The 20825-nt window shown below is 40.4% G+C and overlaps 2 protein-coding genes across 7 annotated transcripts in view; both read left to right on the plus strand.

The window, feature by feature from the left end:
• The window catches only part of RELN (reelin), a 270757-nt gene extending 262519 nt beyond the window's left edge, over positions 1–8238 (plus strand). The window contains exon 64 of the mRNA XM_079303527.1: positions 7067–8238. Within this exon, the coding sequence (XP_079159653.1) occupies positions 7067–7163 (97 nt within the window). The 3' untranslated portion in view covers positions 7164–8238. The remainder of the gene's footprint in view (positions 1–7066) is intronic.
• A 4742-nt stretch (positions 8239–12980) lies between these two features.
• The window catches only part of SLC26A5 (solute carrier family 26 member 5), a 31521-nt gene continuing 23676 nt past the window's right edge, over positions 12981–20825 (plus strand). The window contains exons 1-3 of one of the 6 annotated variants that reach the window (XM_079303157.1): positions 12981–13088; positions 13848–13933; positions 17749–17863. The gene's annotated coding sequence lies outside the window, so the exon portion shown is untranslated. Of the gene's footprint in view, positions 13118–13847; positions 13934–14358; positions 14414–17748; positions 17864–20825 lie in introns of all 6 variants that reach the window. The other 5 variants (XM_079303158.1, XM_079303156.1, XM_079303155.1 and 2 more) reach the window with 5 other exon arrangements.

Consider the following 20825-nt stretch of genomic DNA (forward strand, 5'->3'; position numbering starts at 1 on the left):
CCAAAGGGCAGATGTAGAGTTCCAGTCCCTGCTAACTGCAACACATGAGACATGCTGCTCTCAGGAAGGGCAGAATTACATGCCATAGTGCATCTGCTTCCTATGCTGGCATGTGCTCAGACTTGACATGTGCCTTTAATTCCTCTGTTTTGCTTAAGTTCTATCTTCACATGGTAATTCATCAAAATATTCTTTAGGCATCCTCAAATTTATTTGCAAGTAACCTGCAACTTCTTTATCAATAAATGTTCTCACCTGGGTTTTTCTGTAACTGCTATTTCACTTGGCCTCCTCACACTGATAACTTTACCCCCAGAACTTCAGTTTCTTCACCTGTTAAATTATGAAGACACTTAGTCACCTCCATGGTGACTTCGGAGTATCAGAAGGGATCAAGGATCAGTATTTGTTAGTACTTACCCTAGATGATCCTGCACACATCAGGGCTACCAGAAATCACACTGTGAGTATTAGGGATAAGACTTGGCTTTCATTTTTAATATTCCTTCCTTTTCCAAGGGTACAGAAGGACTGCCTGCTCCTGGGAAGAACAAGCCCCCTTTCCCAGGCAGCTCTCCAGCAAGAGGTGAAGAGGCAGAGTCCTCTGGGTGGTCTCTCTTCCCATCAAGATTGCCAGGGGAGAGCTCTGTGGGCAATAGCCACCCCAGGGCTCTCAGTCAGGCCTGCAGAGAGGCACAGCCTGAACTTAACCCATTCAGGGTTCTGTAATTACCTCTTCCCTTCCATACGGAATTGGTAGAGTTGGTAGGCTTTTATCTGGCTTATTCATCCCAAAGCTGGGATACTTTATGAAATATCTGTGCCTTCTAAATTGGAAGTAATTTCTGTTGGAACTCTGGCCTGGTCTCAGACAGCCATGCACATCCTTAGATTAAAAACCTGCTGATGGTTCATGTCCAACAGAGTCTGTATTCAGTCCTCTTACAACCCTGCATTCCACTACCCACCTGGATGAGACCCATACACCTCTCCAGATCAATAAAATTATCCTCACTCTCCCTGGTTTCAGTGCTAGATTTTCATGTTTGTGACCTGTGTACTCATGTTGATGCAGCAGGAAAACCCCAGCCTGTGAGGTGTTAGAATGAGGAGCCAACCTACACTGGGAGGTGTGGTTTGGGACATCAATTCCTGGCTTTCCACACATCTCCTCTAGTGGTTTCTTCACTAGCCTGTGGACTGACAGAGGTCTGATTTTCCCAGCCTACATGTTGGCTTGGCTGCTGCACCCCCAGGTGCACCCCCAGGTGCTGTGCCAGCTTTTCCTCAGCCCATGGGCAAGTGAACCATGCTCTCCTAGAGCAGACTAAGGGCTGGAGTAAGAGGGCAAGCAGGGAGGGCACCTGCTAACAGGGAGAGCTGATCTGTAGGAATGTAAAGCAAATAAGAATTTTCTTGATTTTATTTCCCGTCCAAAATAGAGGATGTCCCTGCTCCTGCCTACAGTGCTCACCCCAGGGGCATGTCTGTGAATATATGCATTCATGGCCCAACTCTTCTCAGCAATCCAAAGATTTGAAATCAATTCTGTCACAGGCCTAGCTGCCAAGTCGTAGTACAGATACTCTACAGCTGACACATAGCAGTGTCATGACACTGTTCAGTTCAACAGGTTTCTGAGTCAAGGGCCACCATCCTCTCACCAGCAAACATGCCTTTCAGGATGCCATTTCTTTGATTCCCTTTTCCTCCCAAGAAAATTGCTGGGGGAAAAAAATCAACCTGCAATTTATACATGCATGCAAAATACCTGGCAGTGATAAAACTGGCCAAAGATGGATGCTTCTGTACCTTACTTAAAATCATTCCACTTTCCAATGATCTATTTGAATTACTCAATAAAAAGCAGTATTTTTAAGATTGTGATGCAGCTGCAAATGGTGCTTAAATTGAGCACCTATTTTAAACAGGTGAAACCAAATACCTGTGCTGACAATGTTATACATTAGATTGGTCTTGCCCAACTTAGCAACAGTTGATATCTGTCCTATGGTGGGGAGAGGATACAAGTTATTAAGTTGTCCCATCCCTTTTATAGCTAGTGCTGATTATTCCTCATTAGTGCAGCATTTTTTCTCTCCATTTGTAAAGAAAGCTTTTCTCATGTGTTCCATGTGGATCTTCTTAGGATAAAAAAATATTTTATCCCAGTCTTAAGAAAGAGTGTTTTTTCTGTGCCCCATATTTCTGCCCTAAGAAGAGCCCATGTCCAATTCTGCATTTCATTTGCACATTGTTTTTCTCTGGAAGCACAGCTCTCAGCCTGCCCACTGCACACACACCTCACACTTCTTTGCATGTGCATTACACAACTGCCATTGCTTTGTGTATAGGGCAGGCCCTTAGAGACATCTCATTAACTTAATTCAAAGTCAAAGGTACCAAGAAATAAAGGACAGTTATAAGATGAACACTAAGGGTCTGATATTGTTGTCTTCACCCCAAAACTTGTTATGTGATCCAAAGGAATTTACGTTGTACAAGGAATGCAAGAAATGTTATCCACACCTACTATTTTATGGTTAACTGATAGATAACAGAATGAATCCCTCCATAGCCATCACTCCATGCTCTTCATTTTTGAGATATTCTCACATTTTTGGCACAAATGGTTTAGTGAGAAGTTATATTGCATTTGATGCAAATAATGTTTATCCCTATTTTGGAATATTAAAATGTAAATTATATATTCTAGATTTAACAAGAAGTGCTCATGTGGAAAAGCATTTTTATCTGCTTCCTTTTTTTAGTAAAAAGCAAAGATTTGGAAAAAGCATTTAAATTAAAAATCAATATATTTATGATAAAGAACATAAGTAGTTCAAACACTAGGTGACTATCTGAATATTTACAACATTTATGCCAAATTTAATACAATGCGGTTTGTGCTTCTATTACATTTCTATTATGTTTCTAAAATGTGCATGCTGAATTTTATAGAAAATAAAAATCTAAACATTGATTTGAAATCTGAGGAAATAATTTGTTCAATTTTTATTTTCAAAAGAGATGAAAAGTCCTATATTGCCTCTAAACCTCATCAGGGTTTTATGACTAATCACAGTGCTGCATGCATTGAAAGGCATTTTCTAACTTGTGTTGTATTTCATTGTTTGCTGTCATTGGTTTTACACTAGAATAAGGTAAGTACTTTCCCTGAATCAGTATTAAATGTATGTTTCTGTTACAGCTACAGCTCTTTGATAAAGTTTTGTCAATGGTGGGTTGGTGGAAAATCATTTATGCTCTTGAGATGTGTCACAGCTCCTGAGGGCCCTGATCCTGCAGCACTTCCTCAGTGAGCACTGGGAGGAGTTAAACTTAGCAGAAATTGCTCAGGAGATTGTGGGAATTTCACCAAGGCTGTGGTGGGAAGGACTTGCTCCTTTTTCTGCTTCTGATAGGGTACAGTGAGACCTGTCAATGGGGGCACCCAGAGCATTGTGTGGGCAGCCAAGGGGGAATTCCCTCATTTTTCTTCAATAACTGGCCACAGAGGTGCAGCTGCAGTCAGGCAGTCCATGTCAGTCAGTCTGCACGGTGGCATAGCCACACCTGCCCCTTAGACACAGAACCAGTGTCCCCAGACAGAGCTTTCATTTCATCTAACCCTGCTGTAAGCTGCTTTGTGCTGTTGCAGTTAATAGATACCACTAACCAGTGTAGTTACTGAGCTCTGGGTTCAAGTGTTGACTCCACCAAAGCCAAATTTGCCATTGATATGAGCCCTCAGAACTTCAGTCAGAGCACATAACTTTTTTCATTACAGTACCTGCCTAACAAAGCATTTGTAATTCAACAGCAAAATTTACTCCAAACCTAGTCTTGAGGGATTTACTCCAGACCTAGTCTTGAGGGACATACCTTTGCTGTGTTTTAAGGATTTTTTCATATTTAATTTTGTTATCCAAATATTTTTGTTCCTATTTTGATCCTGTTTTGTGCTTTGTCAATTAAAAACACACAAATAATGAATGACACTAGTATCAACTGGGGTTAAGTACTGCGTATTTTTCATTCTGTTTGGCTGTGTTCCATTTTCATAAACTTTAAATTGCAGCCTTGTAGTTAAAATTGCAATTCAGGAAACATGCAATAAACATAATGCTCTACTAAAGACTAAAGCGACTTTAGTCCAGAGAGACTCCTTCTCATAAATTACTTTATTGTAGGTATTCTTTTGAACATGCCCTAGATAGTTTTGTCTTTGGTCTTCTGTATTGGCTGCATACTGCTTTCATCCAACTAGCACAATTACAGGTAGTTCATTGGAACATTTTTTAGGGTTTCCTACATAAATTAAAGCAGTATTAATTTCTGTTTATTTTTTAGTAGTGCACTCAAAACTGTCAAACAGATTATACAGTCAGCCAGTGGCAGGAGTCACTCCTGTTAATTGCTTTTTTGCTTTGTACTCCATCAGTAATACATAGATAATACTTTGGATCTGAACTTCTCTGATTGACTGATGGTTCAGTGAATGCAAAAAAAAAAAGACAGAAAGCTCAGCAGGTGCTGACCAGTCCATTACACACAAAGCAGTCTTCAAGTTGCCACTGATTCTGAAAACCACACCCTTCATTATGGAAGGATCTATTCCTAATACAGCTTGATGCTGCCCAGCATATTTTGGGTGTTCTGAACAAGAAAACAACAGCAAAAGTATGGTGAAGCCTTTAATCATTCAGTGTAAATAAAAATTAAAATCAAAATCTCTACTAGTATGAAAACATTTTTGCATCCACAAAATGCAAGGAATGTGCAAGTACTCTTGCAGGCTATATTATATAACTATTCTTGTGATTTTATAAAGCATTATTGATCTCTTATACAGCACTTGCCTCCTATAAAAATGTATAAATACATACGATATATGAAATCAATTAAAAAAATATAAATATAGACCTACTCTGATTTTGTGGTGCAATATGATTCAATACTACAAAGCATAGGGTATACACCTATGGAAAGAGTGAAAATCATAGCATTTCTACAGCAGATATCAAGTTTTTCTGTGACATCCAACCAGTAGTTGAAAAGTCTGTCTCATGTCAGTGAGGACAAGTCTGAACTACATTAATGCAAGGAAAAAAAAATATTTAGTTCCCAAGAATATAGATTTCTCTTATTTTTCACACACCACACTGCTGTGGTGTGTAAGGCATGACTGTATGCTTCTTTCTAACACCTTAATCATCTTCCAATGGAATAAAATTATATACATTAAAAAAAAAATAAAACCCTTCTACATTACTAGGTAAGCATTTCTTTGTTCCTTTTTTAAATTCTTTGTTTTCCTTTCTTCTTTTGTTCATTCTTTTAAACATCTTCATCATCCTTTTAAGGCCAGATAAAAAAATGGTTTGTCATTCAAAGTGAAATAGTGGCCAGGTGCACATAGCAGTGTCCAAAATGAGTCCTGAACATCTCTACTGAGCTGTTGCTGAACATTAGCAGACCTAAGGCAGGATAGAAAAGGCTCCTGGACCAAGGGCTGCAGCTCAGCATGTGCCCCATCTGTCCAAGTCTTGTCCAAGCTGAGGCTCTTAAAACCAAGCTCACTCCTAAATTTAACCAGGTCCAGAAATGGCAGTTTTTTTCTGGCAGGCTCTGTTTGGTCTCATGTACCCAGAGCAAAGCTGCTCAGAGTTGGGCTGTGCTTTCTCCAGGCCCATCTGTTGTATTTTGGCTGCAGAGTAGCCTTCTCCCAGCAGATAGGTGCTCTATCCTCACCTCATGGTTAGGATGCTCTCCTGAGAGGTGGGATGTGGCCTTGAAGGGCCTGTGTCTGAAGAACCACCCACTTTCCAGGCAATGGGAATTAAAGGGAAGGAAAAATTAAGAACTTCAACTTTCATGACCAATGGCAGCCACTGTCAGGAGTGGGTTTGGGGCCATAATTTCCCTCCTGCCTTCATCAGTGACACATCTGGCATTGGAGTGAGGGTGACCTTCTACCCTGATGACTTCAGGACCAGAATGAAGACTGATGTTCAGTGCTGCTTTCCACTCAAGCTACCAAGTGACATTAAAGTTACATAAACTCAGCACTATCAATCTCTCACACAAAACAAATCAGGACAAACCTTTCCTTGAATTTCACTTGAATAAGTTAGCATGAACCCCTCTCTCAATTGCCACATGCTCTAGAGCTCCACCTTACTATGACAGTGCCAGAAGTTGTGCCATGTGTACATTTGTTTTCTCTCATTGTCTCCAGGAGCTGGTCTTTATTTCATTCTTGTATATACATGCCAGTGGGGAAAAACAAAAACAAAACAAAAACAAACAAAGAAAAACATCAAAAAAGAAAAAAAAGGCCAACCTAAAAATTGCAGAGCCCTGGAAAATTAATCAGGAAATTACTTGCACTTGCTTAGAGGTTTATAATTTAGATTTTGACATGACAACTATTAATCAATTTAGTCAGTTTTGTTCAAGATTAGCTTATGAAAAGGGCATAATTCTGTTAGATTGTTTTAGGTTAAAATAGATTGCTACAACAAAAGCTGGTTTTGCTTGTGGAGAATCATATCATAGGTATTTTGCAAAGCATGCAATCACTCCTTTTTCCTAAGGGCCATTTTCACTAAAAATAAGTTTCTGCACTATAAAGTATGACTTACTACATTGCGAGTATTCACTTCTTACTCGCAGTCAAAATTCACTAGTGAAAACATTCATTGAACTCACAAATGGGAGATCTGACAGAAGGGTAACTGGAATATAAAACCCCTGTAGAGAAATGCTATGAAGCATCCCTACAGTTTTAGTGAATCTGGCCCTAGGCAGCACCAGTTTTCATTAGCTGAAAGCTCTTAACCTTTCCCTAAGACAATTATAGTAAATGGAAGCCAAGTGGGACAGATTCTCAATTGCCTTGCACCTTTTCAGTTAAACAGAGTGTGCTTCACATCAGTTGGAACAGACTTGAAAAGTTGTGCAAGGACAAAGAAGAATTGGTCCCACTAGCTCACTGCTACAAAAAGTTAACACTACATATTAAAGAAACTGACACTCTTCTTTCACCCTTTGATTTCAACAGCACTCGCAAACAAAATTACATGATGAATTTTTCACGGCAACATGGGCTCAGGCATTTCTACAACAGAAGACGAAGGTCACTTAGACGATATCCATGAAGAAATGAGAAATTTATTTTTTTTCTCCCAACATGTGATGTGTTGCTTTCCATTCATTAAATCTAGCACTGCATCTGGTATCAGGACTTTTCTGCAACTGGCTTGATGAATAACTGAAAGCCTTCTTCAAGACAGAGTGTACACCACTTTTTCGCACTGTGAACTAATGAGAAGTGACTTATTTTCTCATAGGTAAATGTTTTAATGTTGATGTGTCTGTGAAAATTGTGATCTGTTGTACTATCAGTTACAGTGGCAGTATTGGAAGTAAGCAACTAACTCTGTTTAACAGGACAAAAAGTTTAAGCACAAAGACTTTTCAGATTTTTTGTTTATAAAAACCTACGTACTAAATACAGAATTTAACATTGTCACATAGTTATTTAAGTGCACTGTATTTCAGCTCTGTGTCATTTTCTATGATTAAGTTATCATTGTTTGTCCTCTTTGTATTATCTTCTACAACATGACACATTGGCACTGTATTTACTTGTTTTGTTGTTGTAATATTTTTGCTGCTGATTTTTTGGGCTATTTACCTTCTTACAAAATGTATTAAAAAAATCATCAAAGTACCTAATCCAGAAGATAATTGCAAAAGTAGTTGTAAAGGCGTTGATATCCTTCGGTCTTATTCTTTGATATGTCTGTTGGTTAGCATTGTTTTGTGGATAAAAAAAGAATGCTTGGCATTAAACCTTTTTCTACTAAGGATTTGTGGATTAAGCCCCAAACAGAAATTCCCAATTCCCTGTCTAAATGTAGTCAGTTCTATGAAACTGATTTACTTACAGTAACTGCCATTTGGTGTCTGTAGTAATGAAGTGATTTGTAAACAGTGAACGTTTCATTGTGTTCTCTTTGGTGTTTGTTTCTATTGCGGGTCATGTTTGTATCTTCTGATAAAGTTGTATCTACACCAGCAACGTTATAATGCCCCTATAGCCCTAAACTGTCTATTATCATAAATAAAATGCTTCACTTTATGGTGAACCAAGCTAAAGATCCATGCTTCAATAAAGATAATGTCAACAAAGAATTCTGATGTTAGACTTTTCAAGCCATGTGGGCTTTACATGAAATCATAAACCAAATTCTTCCACTAAATACCTAGATCCTAAAGCAAATGTTAATGTTAGTTTAAATATTTAGCACATCACACTTAACACCGAGAGATCTCCCTGTGCCACCTATGGGCATAACATGGTCCTTGGAACAGGTCCTGGCACAGTGAATGAAATAGGACCACAGACCAATACACACTCTAGCTTTATCTGCAAACAAAAAAATGTAAACCACCATTTCCAAGCTCTGAGAACAAGAGTGTGGCACATAAGGAAACTTGTTTCAAGCAGAATAAGCTGGCAATTCTTAAAATCATAGAACTATTAAGTCTGGAAAAGACCTTTAACATCAAGGCCAGCTGTTAACCCAGCAGTGCCAAAGCCTGCCACAAAACCATGTCCCTAAGCACCACATCTGCACACCCTTTTAATAACTCCAGGGATGGTGACTCTGCCACTTCTCTGGGCATCCTGTGCCATGCCTGACAACCCTTTCAGTGCAGAAATTTTTCATTATATCCAATATAAACCTCACCTGGTTGCAGCTTGAGGCCATTTCCTCTTGTCCTATACTTTGCTACTTGGGAGAAGAGACTGCTGCCCACAGCCTTCTTTCAGGTAGTTGTAGAGAGCAATAACTTCCTGCCTGGGCTTCCTTGTCTTCAGGTTAACCAATTCCAGTTATCAGAGCTTCTCCTCATCTGAGAAAAGTATCATATATACCACTGAGCTCTTACATCCTGCACATCTGCTTCTGGACTAGACCTGTCTGAACATGAATTATGTTTGCTACAGATACATGTTCAGCTGAATCATGTGCTTAATTTTTAGGAGGTTTTTTGATCACAGGTACCTGAGCAGTGCAGAAGGAAAAAAAAAAAAAAAAAAAAGAGGCTGTTCAGTGACAAATTAGTGAACATCTTAGCTTGGTCAAAATTATGTGACAGACCTTTGGATGATCTGGAAACTTGCTGCAACAGTCCAGCCTCCTGCAAATTCACTGCACTGCTCTGGAGAACCAGTGGACTTTGTGTACTTTCAACCCCTGAAAAAAAGATAATGGTTCAATACAGAGAAATAGCAGGGAGACAAAACATGAGGGTATTAAAGAAAATAACAAGTTAATATTTGGGCAAGCTATTTTAAAATATTGTAATAAGAGTTTTGCCCAGTTGAACAAACAAAACCACAAGATCTGAACATTCCTCTTTTTCAGATAATTTTATTTGCTTTAATATGTCAATAGAAAGGCGATGGTTCAATCTAAAATGCATGAGCAACTAATGTGCGTCCAGGAAATTAATTTATTTTAAAGACTTTACATACAATGAGGCACTTTGCCTGACTTTTCAGGCAAGAGATCAGCAAAACCAGAAAAGCTGCTTCTCAGTTGTATTTATTTCCTTTGAATAATGTATGCAATCACAACCACAGAGGAATATTACAAGGCATTTTATACAAACTCTGCACTGGCTTTTCTCTTCCTCACTGGAAGATTCTCAAGTGGTATTATCATCTGCCCTTTCCAGACTCCAGGAAGTTCTTCCTTAGACTTTTTCCAGTCCTACAACACCCTACATAGCATACACATATGGTACACTCAGTAAATGTGGGGTTTTTTATTTTTCCTCCCATATGGCTGAAAGCAATGAGTCATCTGACAGTAAACAGTTGTTAAAACAGTAAAGGTGGCACAAAGGATAATCAATGGCAATAAAAATGCTATAAAATATACTAATAAGCTTATCTACCAGTGTAAAACTTTCACAGACATGTCTATGAAAAACGACTTTTAGTACTTTTAGTATGGCTTATAGTCTTCCTCATTTCTCCTATCAGCTCACTAAGTCGTGTTCCAGTAGAAGAAGAACAAAAGAGAAAGGAAACAAAAGTACAGAAAAATGAAACTCTGATCTGCTGGAGTTCCTGAAATAAACAAAACCTGAAGTTCTCATAATTTTGCCTAAATGTTTTCCTCTCGAGCTTGCTTCATGCAAAGATGATAACATTTTCTTAATGGGAGGAAATATGCAGAGCACCAATATTTTGAAGGACCAAATTCAGCTTTGTACGATCTTGACAATATACAGAAAAGGGTAGTAATTAAATAACACAACAAAAAATTCAAGGACAAGACACTGTCAAAGAGCAAGATGCCAACACACAAGGCAGGCAAATACCAAACTAGACAACGGAACTATAGAAGTAGAATCAACAGCATAAAGCAGTTTTTAAAAATGCTATTTTGCATTGCATCAGTGGAAGTGTTTATGATAAAACACAGTACATATAAATACGGCTGCCAGTGCTGGTAAAGTTGTCAGCTGTTGAGCCCTTCACTTAAATACAGATGTAAACAAGTTAGAAAGATTGCAAAGTACTGCAGCACAAACAAGATCCTTGAACCCATGAGTTTCCAAGTAGAGAGAGTTGTTTAGTCTAGAAAGGAAAACATTTGGAAAGAGACATGACAACATCCATAAACATGGTTCTATGTTTTATTTACTTGCTAACCCTTCAGGGCAAATGTTACTGGGTGGAAACACTGCCACAGCATCACCTCATCATTCATCTATTAGTACTCAATGGTGTTGGTTATTATCAAAGCAGGAGGCAAGTGTGAGGCCCCAGATAAACTCCAATTAGATCAGCTCTGTAGTGAGGTCTAGCTAATGACTCAACACTGGAGGAACAGGAACAAGGCAGCTGCAGAGGAGAGCTACCTTCACCCTGAACTGGAAGGGAGCCTCAGAATGAAACAGGGCCAGTAAAAAGGCTTGCCTATGTTAAGCATGGCCCTAAAGAGCTGTTCAGGGCTGTTAGCAACCCAGAGCAGCTGAGGCCATGAAACCACTTGCAGTGCTTCTGTGAAGGAGCAGACAGAGCTCTCAGAGGTGCTGGATCTGTTGCTGGAAAAAGGACCACGAGGTATGAGCATGCAAGCATTGTACAGGTGACATGTGGGTGAACTGTTCAGTGCTCTTCTCTGTTGATATTTTCTGACTGTTGCTTTTTCTTCCCCATGCTAATCCTGGTTTAGCTAAAGGGACTGAGCTGGCAGCAAGCCTAAAGGCGTAGTCCTTGTGTAGCTAATTACTGCAGAGCTGATGCGGAGAGTTTTAGCTGGCACGCAGCAAGGTGAGGCCAAGTAAAAATGCTGCTCCAGGAATGGAAGAACACCATAATGGAGGATGATAAATGCTAGGTTTATAGACTGAAACATATTTCTTAAGCTTCAGTGGTTCCCACTGCCCTGTCCCCTGAGAGCCAGCAGAGCCCCCAAAGCTCACACTGAGCTCTCTGTCATCACACAGCTCCAGTGGTGTGTGTGCACCCTTAACTAACATTCCACAATTACCCTCCACAGGAGTGTTTTACTTTCCTCAATTGTCTATACTGTTTATTCTGTATTAACTTGCCCTCCTCTGTTTTGACCAAAAATCCTCTTTTCATCTTGCTGCTACTGAGTTAAGCACTATATTAATCCCTGTCCTTCTCCCAGAGCTGAGGAACCACATCTTTTACCATTTTAGATAATGCTGGAAAGAAGCAATAAAAATAATTATTAACCTTTGAGTGTGTCATGCTAAAATGCACACAATAAATTAAAACCAGCTTGTATTTTAAATGCAACCATTGACACAATTAGTCTAACAGAATCCTCAGCATTACTGGGACATTCAAAATGCTTTATACCTGGGTGGAATTTTTTAGCAGGAAATTTGCTAATCTGTGTTTGTTTGAGGTTTTCTCTTCTCCTTTTTCTTTGTGCAGGGTGTATATGCTGTGGTATGTTACTGCAATGTATGTTTTACTGGCAACAAAGCATGTCAGAATTTCACTATCAGGCCACACCCTCCTAAGTGAATTACACCTGCATTCTAACACAGGCTATAGATTTCCAAGTTCAGGAAAGAATTAGCTTTTTGGATAAATAACTGAATCAACAAACATGCCTTACCCAAAGAATCTCCCCTTACCCAGCTCTGTATAACAATGGAATCAGCATCAGTCCACACAAAGTCTGATGTATGCAGCATTATCTATCACTGAAATTTTTCAACAAAATGCCTTTTTGTTACAGCCTGTTTTGAGTAAATTTCATATTTAAAAGCAGCTTTAGAAATGTTTTGATCTTGAAATTTCTGTTTGAAAATACTGAAATTCAAAGTGCTGTGTTTCACCTTAAATTCATTTATATTTTATTTAAGTTACTCTTAAATTCTGAGGGCTGCCATGTCAAGGAATCATTTTAAGGTTTTCAAATAATACTGTCCTGTAGACAGACACCAGTTTCACAATTTTTTCTTGTTCTTAGTATACAAGAGTTTCTAAGTGGGGAAAATAACTTCTACAAATTCTGCGCACAAACGGAAGTCTGGGAGGTGGGAAAATATTTTTGTCTTGGGCAAGAAAGAGCTATCATTATGATGGAAAACATTATAAACCAAGGACTGAAAGATGAGATCTGCAAAGGCATTCCACTACTAATTCCTGCATATTCACAATAAAATTGTGAAAGGATGTTCAAGGACTGTCCCAGCCCCGCTCACCCCACGATCGCGCGGCTCTGCGCTCCCTCAGAGCGGGCCCGGGCGGGGCCGCGCCCGCGCAGGCCGCACCGCCGGGAGCGCGCGCGGCCCCGCGGCATCCTGGGACTCGTAGGCCGCGGCGGGGACGCGCCCGGCGGGGGCTGAGGGGGGGACTACGAGTCCCAGGCGCGCCCGCGGCCGCGGGGCGGGAGGGGGCAGGAGGGGGCAGGAGGGGGCGGGGGCCGGCGGCCGCCCGTCCGCGCCTCAGGGCTCCTCACCTCGCAGCGAGCGGCGGTTGCGGCTGCCGGGCTGCAGGAAGGCGGAGGGAGGTGAGCGGAGCGCGGCTGGCCGGGCTGGGGTGAGCGCGGAGTCAGTGCTGGGTGTGGGGAGGGGGTCTCCCCCTGAAGGGAGCGAGCCTCGCCGCTAGGAGCGTCGGTGGGGTCGGGCTGTCCCGCTGCCTGTGGCTCCCGCTCGGTCACCCCGGCCCGGTGGGGTCTCGCCTCATGCCGCTCCCATTTCCTTCGCCCCCGGCGGAGCAGCAGGAGCGGTCCGGAGGTAGCGTGCCCGGGGCAGCGCCGTGCCAGGGTAGCCCCGGTCCGGAGGCAGCGCCCGTCTAGGGCAGTGCCGTGCCCGGGGTAGCGCCGGTCCCGGACAGCGCTGTGCCCGGGGCAGCGCCGTGCCAGGGGCAGCGCCGCGCCAGGGGCAGCCCCGGTCCGGAGGCAGCGCCGCTCCGCGCCTCCCGCACACCCAGGGGCTCCCGGGCAGCGGCGGCGCCCGCGCTGCTCCGTGCTGAAAAACACGCGCAGCACCCGAGGGGAAACCCGAGGGAGGGCGTGCGATCAGTCATTTCCTCGTGTTGAGGCTGCGCCCCTCCGACTGTAAGCTGCGGGCTGTCAGTTTAGGTCGGATTATCCCAAAAAGTCTCGTAACAACAAAAACTAGCTGCTCTGCGCTTTATTGCTAGCTTCAACCAAAGACTTTCAAAGCCTTTCCAGAATCTCGATTAAACTATATCCCCCCCATGCACCTTCCTTCATGCCCTTCCACTTTTCAGGCGAATAAGAAGGTTTTTCCTTTCCCTATGTCAGTGTTTTTCAGCTTCACGGGCTGTGGGAACATTTTGAACTCCTTACAAGGGATCAGTGAAAGCAACTAGGAGAAACCAGCCAGAAAAGTAAGTAGGCTTAAATTTGCTGTGCTTGTGCCCATTCAGCTATTGCAAAACTTGTAATTGTCTGAACATTGAAACATGGTTGAAAGCTGGTTTTGGGATGCTTCGAAATTTCAGAGCACCCAAGTGGCTGTTGCAGCAGGCATTTAGGGATAGTCCAGTAGTAAGCAAAAGAAAAAACAATAGATTGCTGCCATTATTTCTGCTGATGAATCAGCAGAATATGTGTTCAGAATTCTTCATATCTATCACAGTAATACAGTTATACAGTATTGGTTTCTATGTCGATGACTGGCAACAAGGGTCTATTTTGATTGGAGTTTTTCCAAAGGAAGACTAAAATCTGCAAAAAAACCTTTAAAATTTCTCTTACTAAATGTGCAGTAACAGGTATTTTGGGTTAACAGGTGTCTTGATTTATATTGCAGAATTTCCCTAAGTAGGATGCTACATTACTGCCACTGTAGAAATAGAAAAACTAAGGTAATTTACTCTTTCAGAAGCAAGCACATGCAAGTGGCTTGCTCTGAATTAACTCAGTGGGAATCACTCTTGCCTTCCTCAAGGGACAGTAATCACACTTTGAAATACTTGGTTTCTGACAGTCCTAAGCCTTCCTAAGACATGATAGATGTTTCAGTTCTGCATTTAGCAGTATTTCCAAACTGAAGTGTTTTGTTAATAGTCTTTCACTGTATTGTGAAACTTCTCTGAAATGTAGTGTGGAAAAGGTGTAGGAAGAGAATGGAGTTTCACACATGCAGGGCTGCTGTTGGTAGCTGATAAAGGATATTAATTTTCAATAGGATTTACTCCCTTGTATAGGCTTGAGGGTATTTAACTCATCAGTCTCATTCTAAAATCTTCATTGTATTTAAAGGTATATTTATGTGGGGAGTTGGGGCAATATTGAGTTATATTCAGAATCAGATTTCAGTAAAAAAAGCTCTAAGTCCAGTAGAAAACAAGCCTGCTGTTGCATCCATGCTTGGGTTCTAAACTTAGCCAAACTTTATTTCCTTTAAGTATTTTTTTGCTCATACTGTACAAACTCTGTGTGCAGGGTAACATTTTGGTTAAAGGCTGACATAGTTTTTAAAAGTGCAGATGATTGAGCATGATCTAGGTAAAAGGCATAGGAAATGATGATGTTTTTAGCCTCTGGCACAAAGAGAGCCCTTTTTTCTAAGCTGAATACTTATTAAAATGCTCTATTGGATTCAGCCATCAGATCTTACAACTTGGAGCACTGAACAGCCATTGCATCTTACCTTTTGTTTGGAATTTCTAGTCCAATTTTGTGGTTCAAGTAATATCTTTAACATACAGCTTTTCATGGGTACAGTAGTTTGTCCCAAAAAATTCAGTGTTTTTAGAAATTAAATATTCAAAACCCACATTATTATTTAGTGTGATGCTAAAATCATGGAAAACAGGCACAGATTTAGCATATGGCTGTCACACTGTTGCTTTTTTTAATAACTTGAGAAAGAAGAACTGAGCATATGTTTATCTGCTTTAACTGTTATAGTGTATAAGCAGTATTATCTTGACCTCCAATTAATTTGAATTGCAACTGTAGCCTCTGTAAATGTAACCAAAACTTCTGTGCAGCCACTGGGTTGCTTAGAAAAGCTCAGGGTCCTCCTCTGCCTCTCTCTTGGTCTCTATCCAATGAACTGCTGACTGCTATTTTTTTTCCATTTTATTCCTGATGTACTTTTTCTGTAAGATTTGATTTCCTAAAGCTTTCTTTTCTGTTTTTTTTCTATCTGATTGTTTTGTAACCTGTAATTTGCAGCACAAGAAAACCATACTGAATCTAAAACTCTCAAGCTCTAATTAGTCTATTGATTTCCCAGTTAACTATAATGAGTTAAACATCATTGTTATTCAGGTGTTTCTTTCCCTAGATCTGTTAGGCAGCAGAATGTTGATTTACTTTTTCTCTGCTTTCTGATGACATTTGTTTCTTTTGCATGTGTTCCTGAGAAAGAAAGAAATGTTCTTGCAAGAAGAAATCATCAGAATGTTGTCCTGCTAGACAATATTTCTTGATAGTCCTTCTTGATAATATTTCTTCATATGACTACAAGACCTGCCATTGCTGTTTTTTTATAATCACTTATCTATAGCTTTTTGCTCTTCAGAAGTGTAAGCAGCAGCAAAATGCAGGTCTTGTTATTTACCATGTGCCCAGGTATTGGGAAAGCTATGCACAAACAGACAATGTCAAGTATTTCCATGGTTTGAAGATATGGCTGTAAATTTGTACAGGCAGTTGAATGAGTTTTGTAGGTCAGTTGCATTGATAGGATTATAAGAGTACATATATGAACCATTGGTCTATGCAGGAACTTGAACTACTCTTCTCAAAATGTTGCATTAACTATTTATTTTATTTTGTGCAGTAACAAGCTGAGAAAACCTTCCATGTGACAAACAAGAGTGTGATTGCCTTCCTGGGAGGTTTTTGAAAGTCTGTATTTTTACTGCTTGGGTACAATCTTTTTTCTCTCCAGCCTTCACTGAAAAGTTACTGGTTTTGCCTAGACAGGGAATCAGGTTTGACTGCTCTGCTTTGACTGTTGCATACCATTTTGTACATACAATTCTGTTTGTGTTCTTGTATTGTTGTGGTTATTGGGGAGGGCGTGGGTTAGCTAATTAATAGATTTTAATCTGTTAATTGAAAATCTGAGATTCTGACTCATAGACTGGGCTAGAGCAAAGATCAAATTGTTCCTTTTAATTTATTTTATGGAAATTAGATTCTGAGGCAGGGCTGAGACTAGAGAACTCCTCAGAAAACCTCTCATCCTATGCTGGGTGGGGCTTTGAGCAACCTGGTCAAGTGGAAAGTGTCCCTACCCATGGCAAGGGGTTGGAACAAGGTGGCCTTAAAGGTCTCTTCCATGATTCTAAGGAATTTTCCAATCCAAATCAATGATTGCTGTGTGTCTGTAGTTTGAAATATCCTTTTTGAAGTTCAGTCTAGTAGGGGCAGATCAATTAAGTTCAACTAAGGATTGAACTGTTTAAGGTTTACAAAATTTCTACCTGGTTTTCATGGAATAGAATTTAAAAGTCCATACCCTATGCAGGAGAAAACTTGGATTGCTACACAGGGAGCTGGCCATTCCTATTCTCACAGAGCTCTGCTAAGCTCATGCAAATCTGAGGAGTTGCATCAGGAACAACTCTACAGATCTTTCACAGATACGGGCAATTGGAATGTCTTCTCTAATTACAGAAGTTTTGCTGCTGCTACTTTAAATTTATATCATAACTTTCCCAGAGTTCATTTACCACTTCAGCATGGTCAGCATCCAATCCTGCATATCATGCTTTACCAGGTTCCTGCCCCAGCTTCACAGCTTTGATATAACACTGTTTTCTAAGCCCTTGAAACTTCTTTCAAGTTTACCATTTCTTTATTGACTGTCTCCAGTTAACTGCATTTTCCTTTTTTGGAATTTTGCACTGTACTTGTTGTTTGCTTGTTTTCAGTTCTGTATCATATGATTCCAGTTTTATTTCTTTGCTAGTTTCATGTTTAAAATCAATATACATTATATTTTTTGGTGGTTCATTTATGTTCCTATAGCTGAACAGGTAATCTGAGCCAAACTACAGTTGTAATATGTCTGATTTTACTTTTCCTCTGCTTTCTGATGACATTTGTTTCTTTTGCATATGTGTTTCTGAGAAATAAAGAAAGGAAGGTTCTTGCAAGAAGAAATCATCAGAAAATTACTCAATGAACCTTTCTCCATTTCATTTGATGCTCAGCTCAGATACCCTTCTTGCTCTTCCAGTTCCTTCATCAAGACACCCTGTTCTAGTGTAGCTGTTGCAGGAATCCATTCATGCAAGGTTGTTCTGCCAACCACTCTTGAAGGGTCATTTGGAGAAGTTTTCAGCTCTCTGAGGGTTCATCATTTTGTTTGTGCAGTTAAGGACAGACATGGGGCTGTCTCACATTAAAATTTCATCAGCCACCAAAGAAATGTGAAGCCACAAGGTGAGCTGCAAATGAAGCATGGATTTGCTGTGAAGTACTTCTTTGAGAAACTTCTCTACACATTCTTTGCTTACAGTGTATTTTAAAATATTTCAAGCAAAAGCAGCGTTGGCCTGTGTTTCCTGTGCACTCATGGCCTTTAGGTGAAACCGTGGTATCAAAATGTTGAGGAAGGTTTTTCCCACTGTCTGGCACTCACCTTCAGATCATGAAGCAACACTCAAGTGCATAGGAGACAGGAGAATGCTATTGTTTAGATAACAACCAAGCAACAGTTGCATAAATGGGGACAGGATCTATCATAAGACATGTTCTGCTTACTGCTCATGTAGGATTTGGTTTGATACATAGTGCAGGAAAAAAAAAAAAACACAGAAAATGTTTTATAAAGTAGCTTCCAAGAATGAAATGTTTGCAGATCCTAACATGGATAGGGAAGTTCTCAGAACCATCAGGAAGAGAGTTGCAGCTTTGAGAAACAGTTAGCACTAATACTTTCCCAAGCAGTGGCTGCTGAAGTTCTGTGTTACCTTTCAGTAGCATCAGTTTTTTAGGAATTTCTTCAAGCATGTCAGTGGCTGTTTTGCAGAGGAACAGATCCTTTCAGAAGGTATTAGAGAGCCTTGTAGAAGATCCTTGAAGAATTTTCAAAATCTCATGTTACTTAACTAATGTAGTTACTTTATGTTTTCAGCAGTGAAACTGGAATATAAGTTTTAAACACATTTAATCACATCCATCTTTCTTCCCTCTCTACATCCCAGTCATTTCTTTTTCTGATCACACTTTTAGTATCCTTCAGTTTCCTCTGTGACTTGAGAGGTTTGCACTGTAAACATGATGACTGAAAGGATTTTGGTTAAAATATCCTTCTATTTTTTGTTGTTTACTTTTAGCTTGATGCAGCACTTGAGAGAGTAGTGATGTGTGTAAAGATTTGATGAAGCAGATAGAGAGGGGAGAATTCTTTTGGTGGCTTCTCTGCAGCAGGATATGTATCATAGAGTGAAATAATGTCTTTCTGCACAAACACTTGTTTGATCTCTGCATGTTCCACTTTGCCTGAAAAAATGAACCAGCTGCTGGAGATTGCTGGTGCACTGAGATCGCAAGAAGTAAAGAAGTTGTTCTGGCTTAGCTTGGTGCATATGCATGATCTCGATTTATGTTATCTCCTCTGATCAACTGGAGGTTGATGTTTTAAACTGCTCCAGCAAAGTTTTTGGCAGTGGATTTTCTCTGGAAAATGAAGCTGGCTAATGATTACTTGTCTCTGAGGTGGTATATGTCCTTATCAGTTGGCTTAAGCACAGTAAAGGGGTCATCAGCCATGGTACCATTTTAACTGACTTACTGATTCCATTATCAGTAGCTACTGCTTTTGGCAAAGGGAAAGAGGATGGCAGACTAGGTACCAAGGTCACTGAAGTTGCAAAAAATGGGAATAAGAATGATCATATCACCATGGGTTCTCATGGTCATCAATGTGTTTACACTGGAAACAGAAGCCATCTCTTATCTATATCTCAGAGAGAAGGAAACCAATGTTCTACTGCATAAAGTGCTCCAGGTGTTTGTCTTATGTGGAATAAATTAAACAGATCAATCATCATAACAGGTTCCTAAAACATTCTGTTGATGAAAACAAACATAAGATTGCTGCTTGATAAGAGATACTATTAAGACACTAATGAATTCATTAGTCCATGTAGTAAACCTTTGGGGACTTAAGTATTTTTTGGCAAGGAACATGAAATATAAATTACCTCTTAACAGTTACATAATCTTAATATTTTTAAATATATATATTTAGGTATATGTCTAATTTTTTGCTATTTTGAGAAAAGGATCTTTATGCTCAATTGTATTATGCTCTTTTCGGTGGCTGAGTTAATGAAATATATCATACTGAATTCAACAGCCTGAGGAAAGTGAGGCTGCTGCTGCTCCATGTCCCCAGATCCAACCAGTACCAAGGCAGAAGATGTGTTTCCTATAAGCACACACACAGAGAACACACATACACATGTACATTTGTACATGGCAAGTTGTGTGTTTCAGAGAGGCAGCACTGACAGCTTCATCCCCTCTGCTCTCTAGATAAGCAGGATGGAGGTCCAGTACTGAGAATACATATACATATGTTGAGATCCAACACTCATCTGCAAGGTGGATCCCTCCAGCACACAGGCTTATACAGTCTGCCTTGTAGCTCCCAGTCTCCCCAGCTGACCTGAGCATATGAGCCCTCAAGGCTGTAGCCCCACTCCAGCTGTTGGTACAGACTGCTCCTTGTGCATGTGTGTGACTGGCCAGGGCTTCCCAGGACCCCTTTTGCTGCCCCTGAGTGCTCTTACTCTTAGACATGGGCAGATGCTTTTCACAACCAGAGCTGGCAGGGACTTCCTGGGTCCCAAAGGTGACCCTTGCATACTACTCTGAGCAATGATAGACTGATGGCTCATGGTGGCCCTGGCAGTAGCCCACCAGGGTGTTATCCAGGTTCTCCATCCTGCTGTTGTTCTGAGTAATCCTCTAGGTGTGTGGAGAAGTTTTCTATTACATAACCAAACACAGTTCATGTAATCATCTCACCTTTTTAATGAATTGAGTGGAAATTTTGCCAATCTAAAAGCTATATAGAAATTTAAGGTCTTGATTTATTTTTTCCCCAAAGGTTTCCTCCTGGAGTGTATTAGATTAGGGCCTTCACAAGGAAATTTTTTTTTTTTGTTTCACTAGTTACTTCTAAATTTATGAAGTTTTATGTAAAGGTTTCAGGTTTAAAAAAATCTAGTTGTTAGTGGATTTAATGGGGGTAGTGGAGGGGGAATGAGGATGACGATAACTGTCCAATAAAACCAGGAGAAC

The sequence above is a fragment of the Erithacus rubecula genome (assembly GCF_903797595.1).
Source record: "Erithacus rubecula genome assembly, chromosome: 4".
Classification (NCBI taxonomy): domain Eukaryota; kingdom Metazoa; phylum Chordata; class Aves; order Passeriformes; family Muscicapidae; genus Erithacus; species Erithacus rubecula.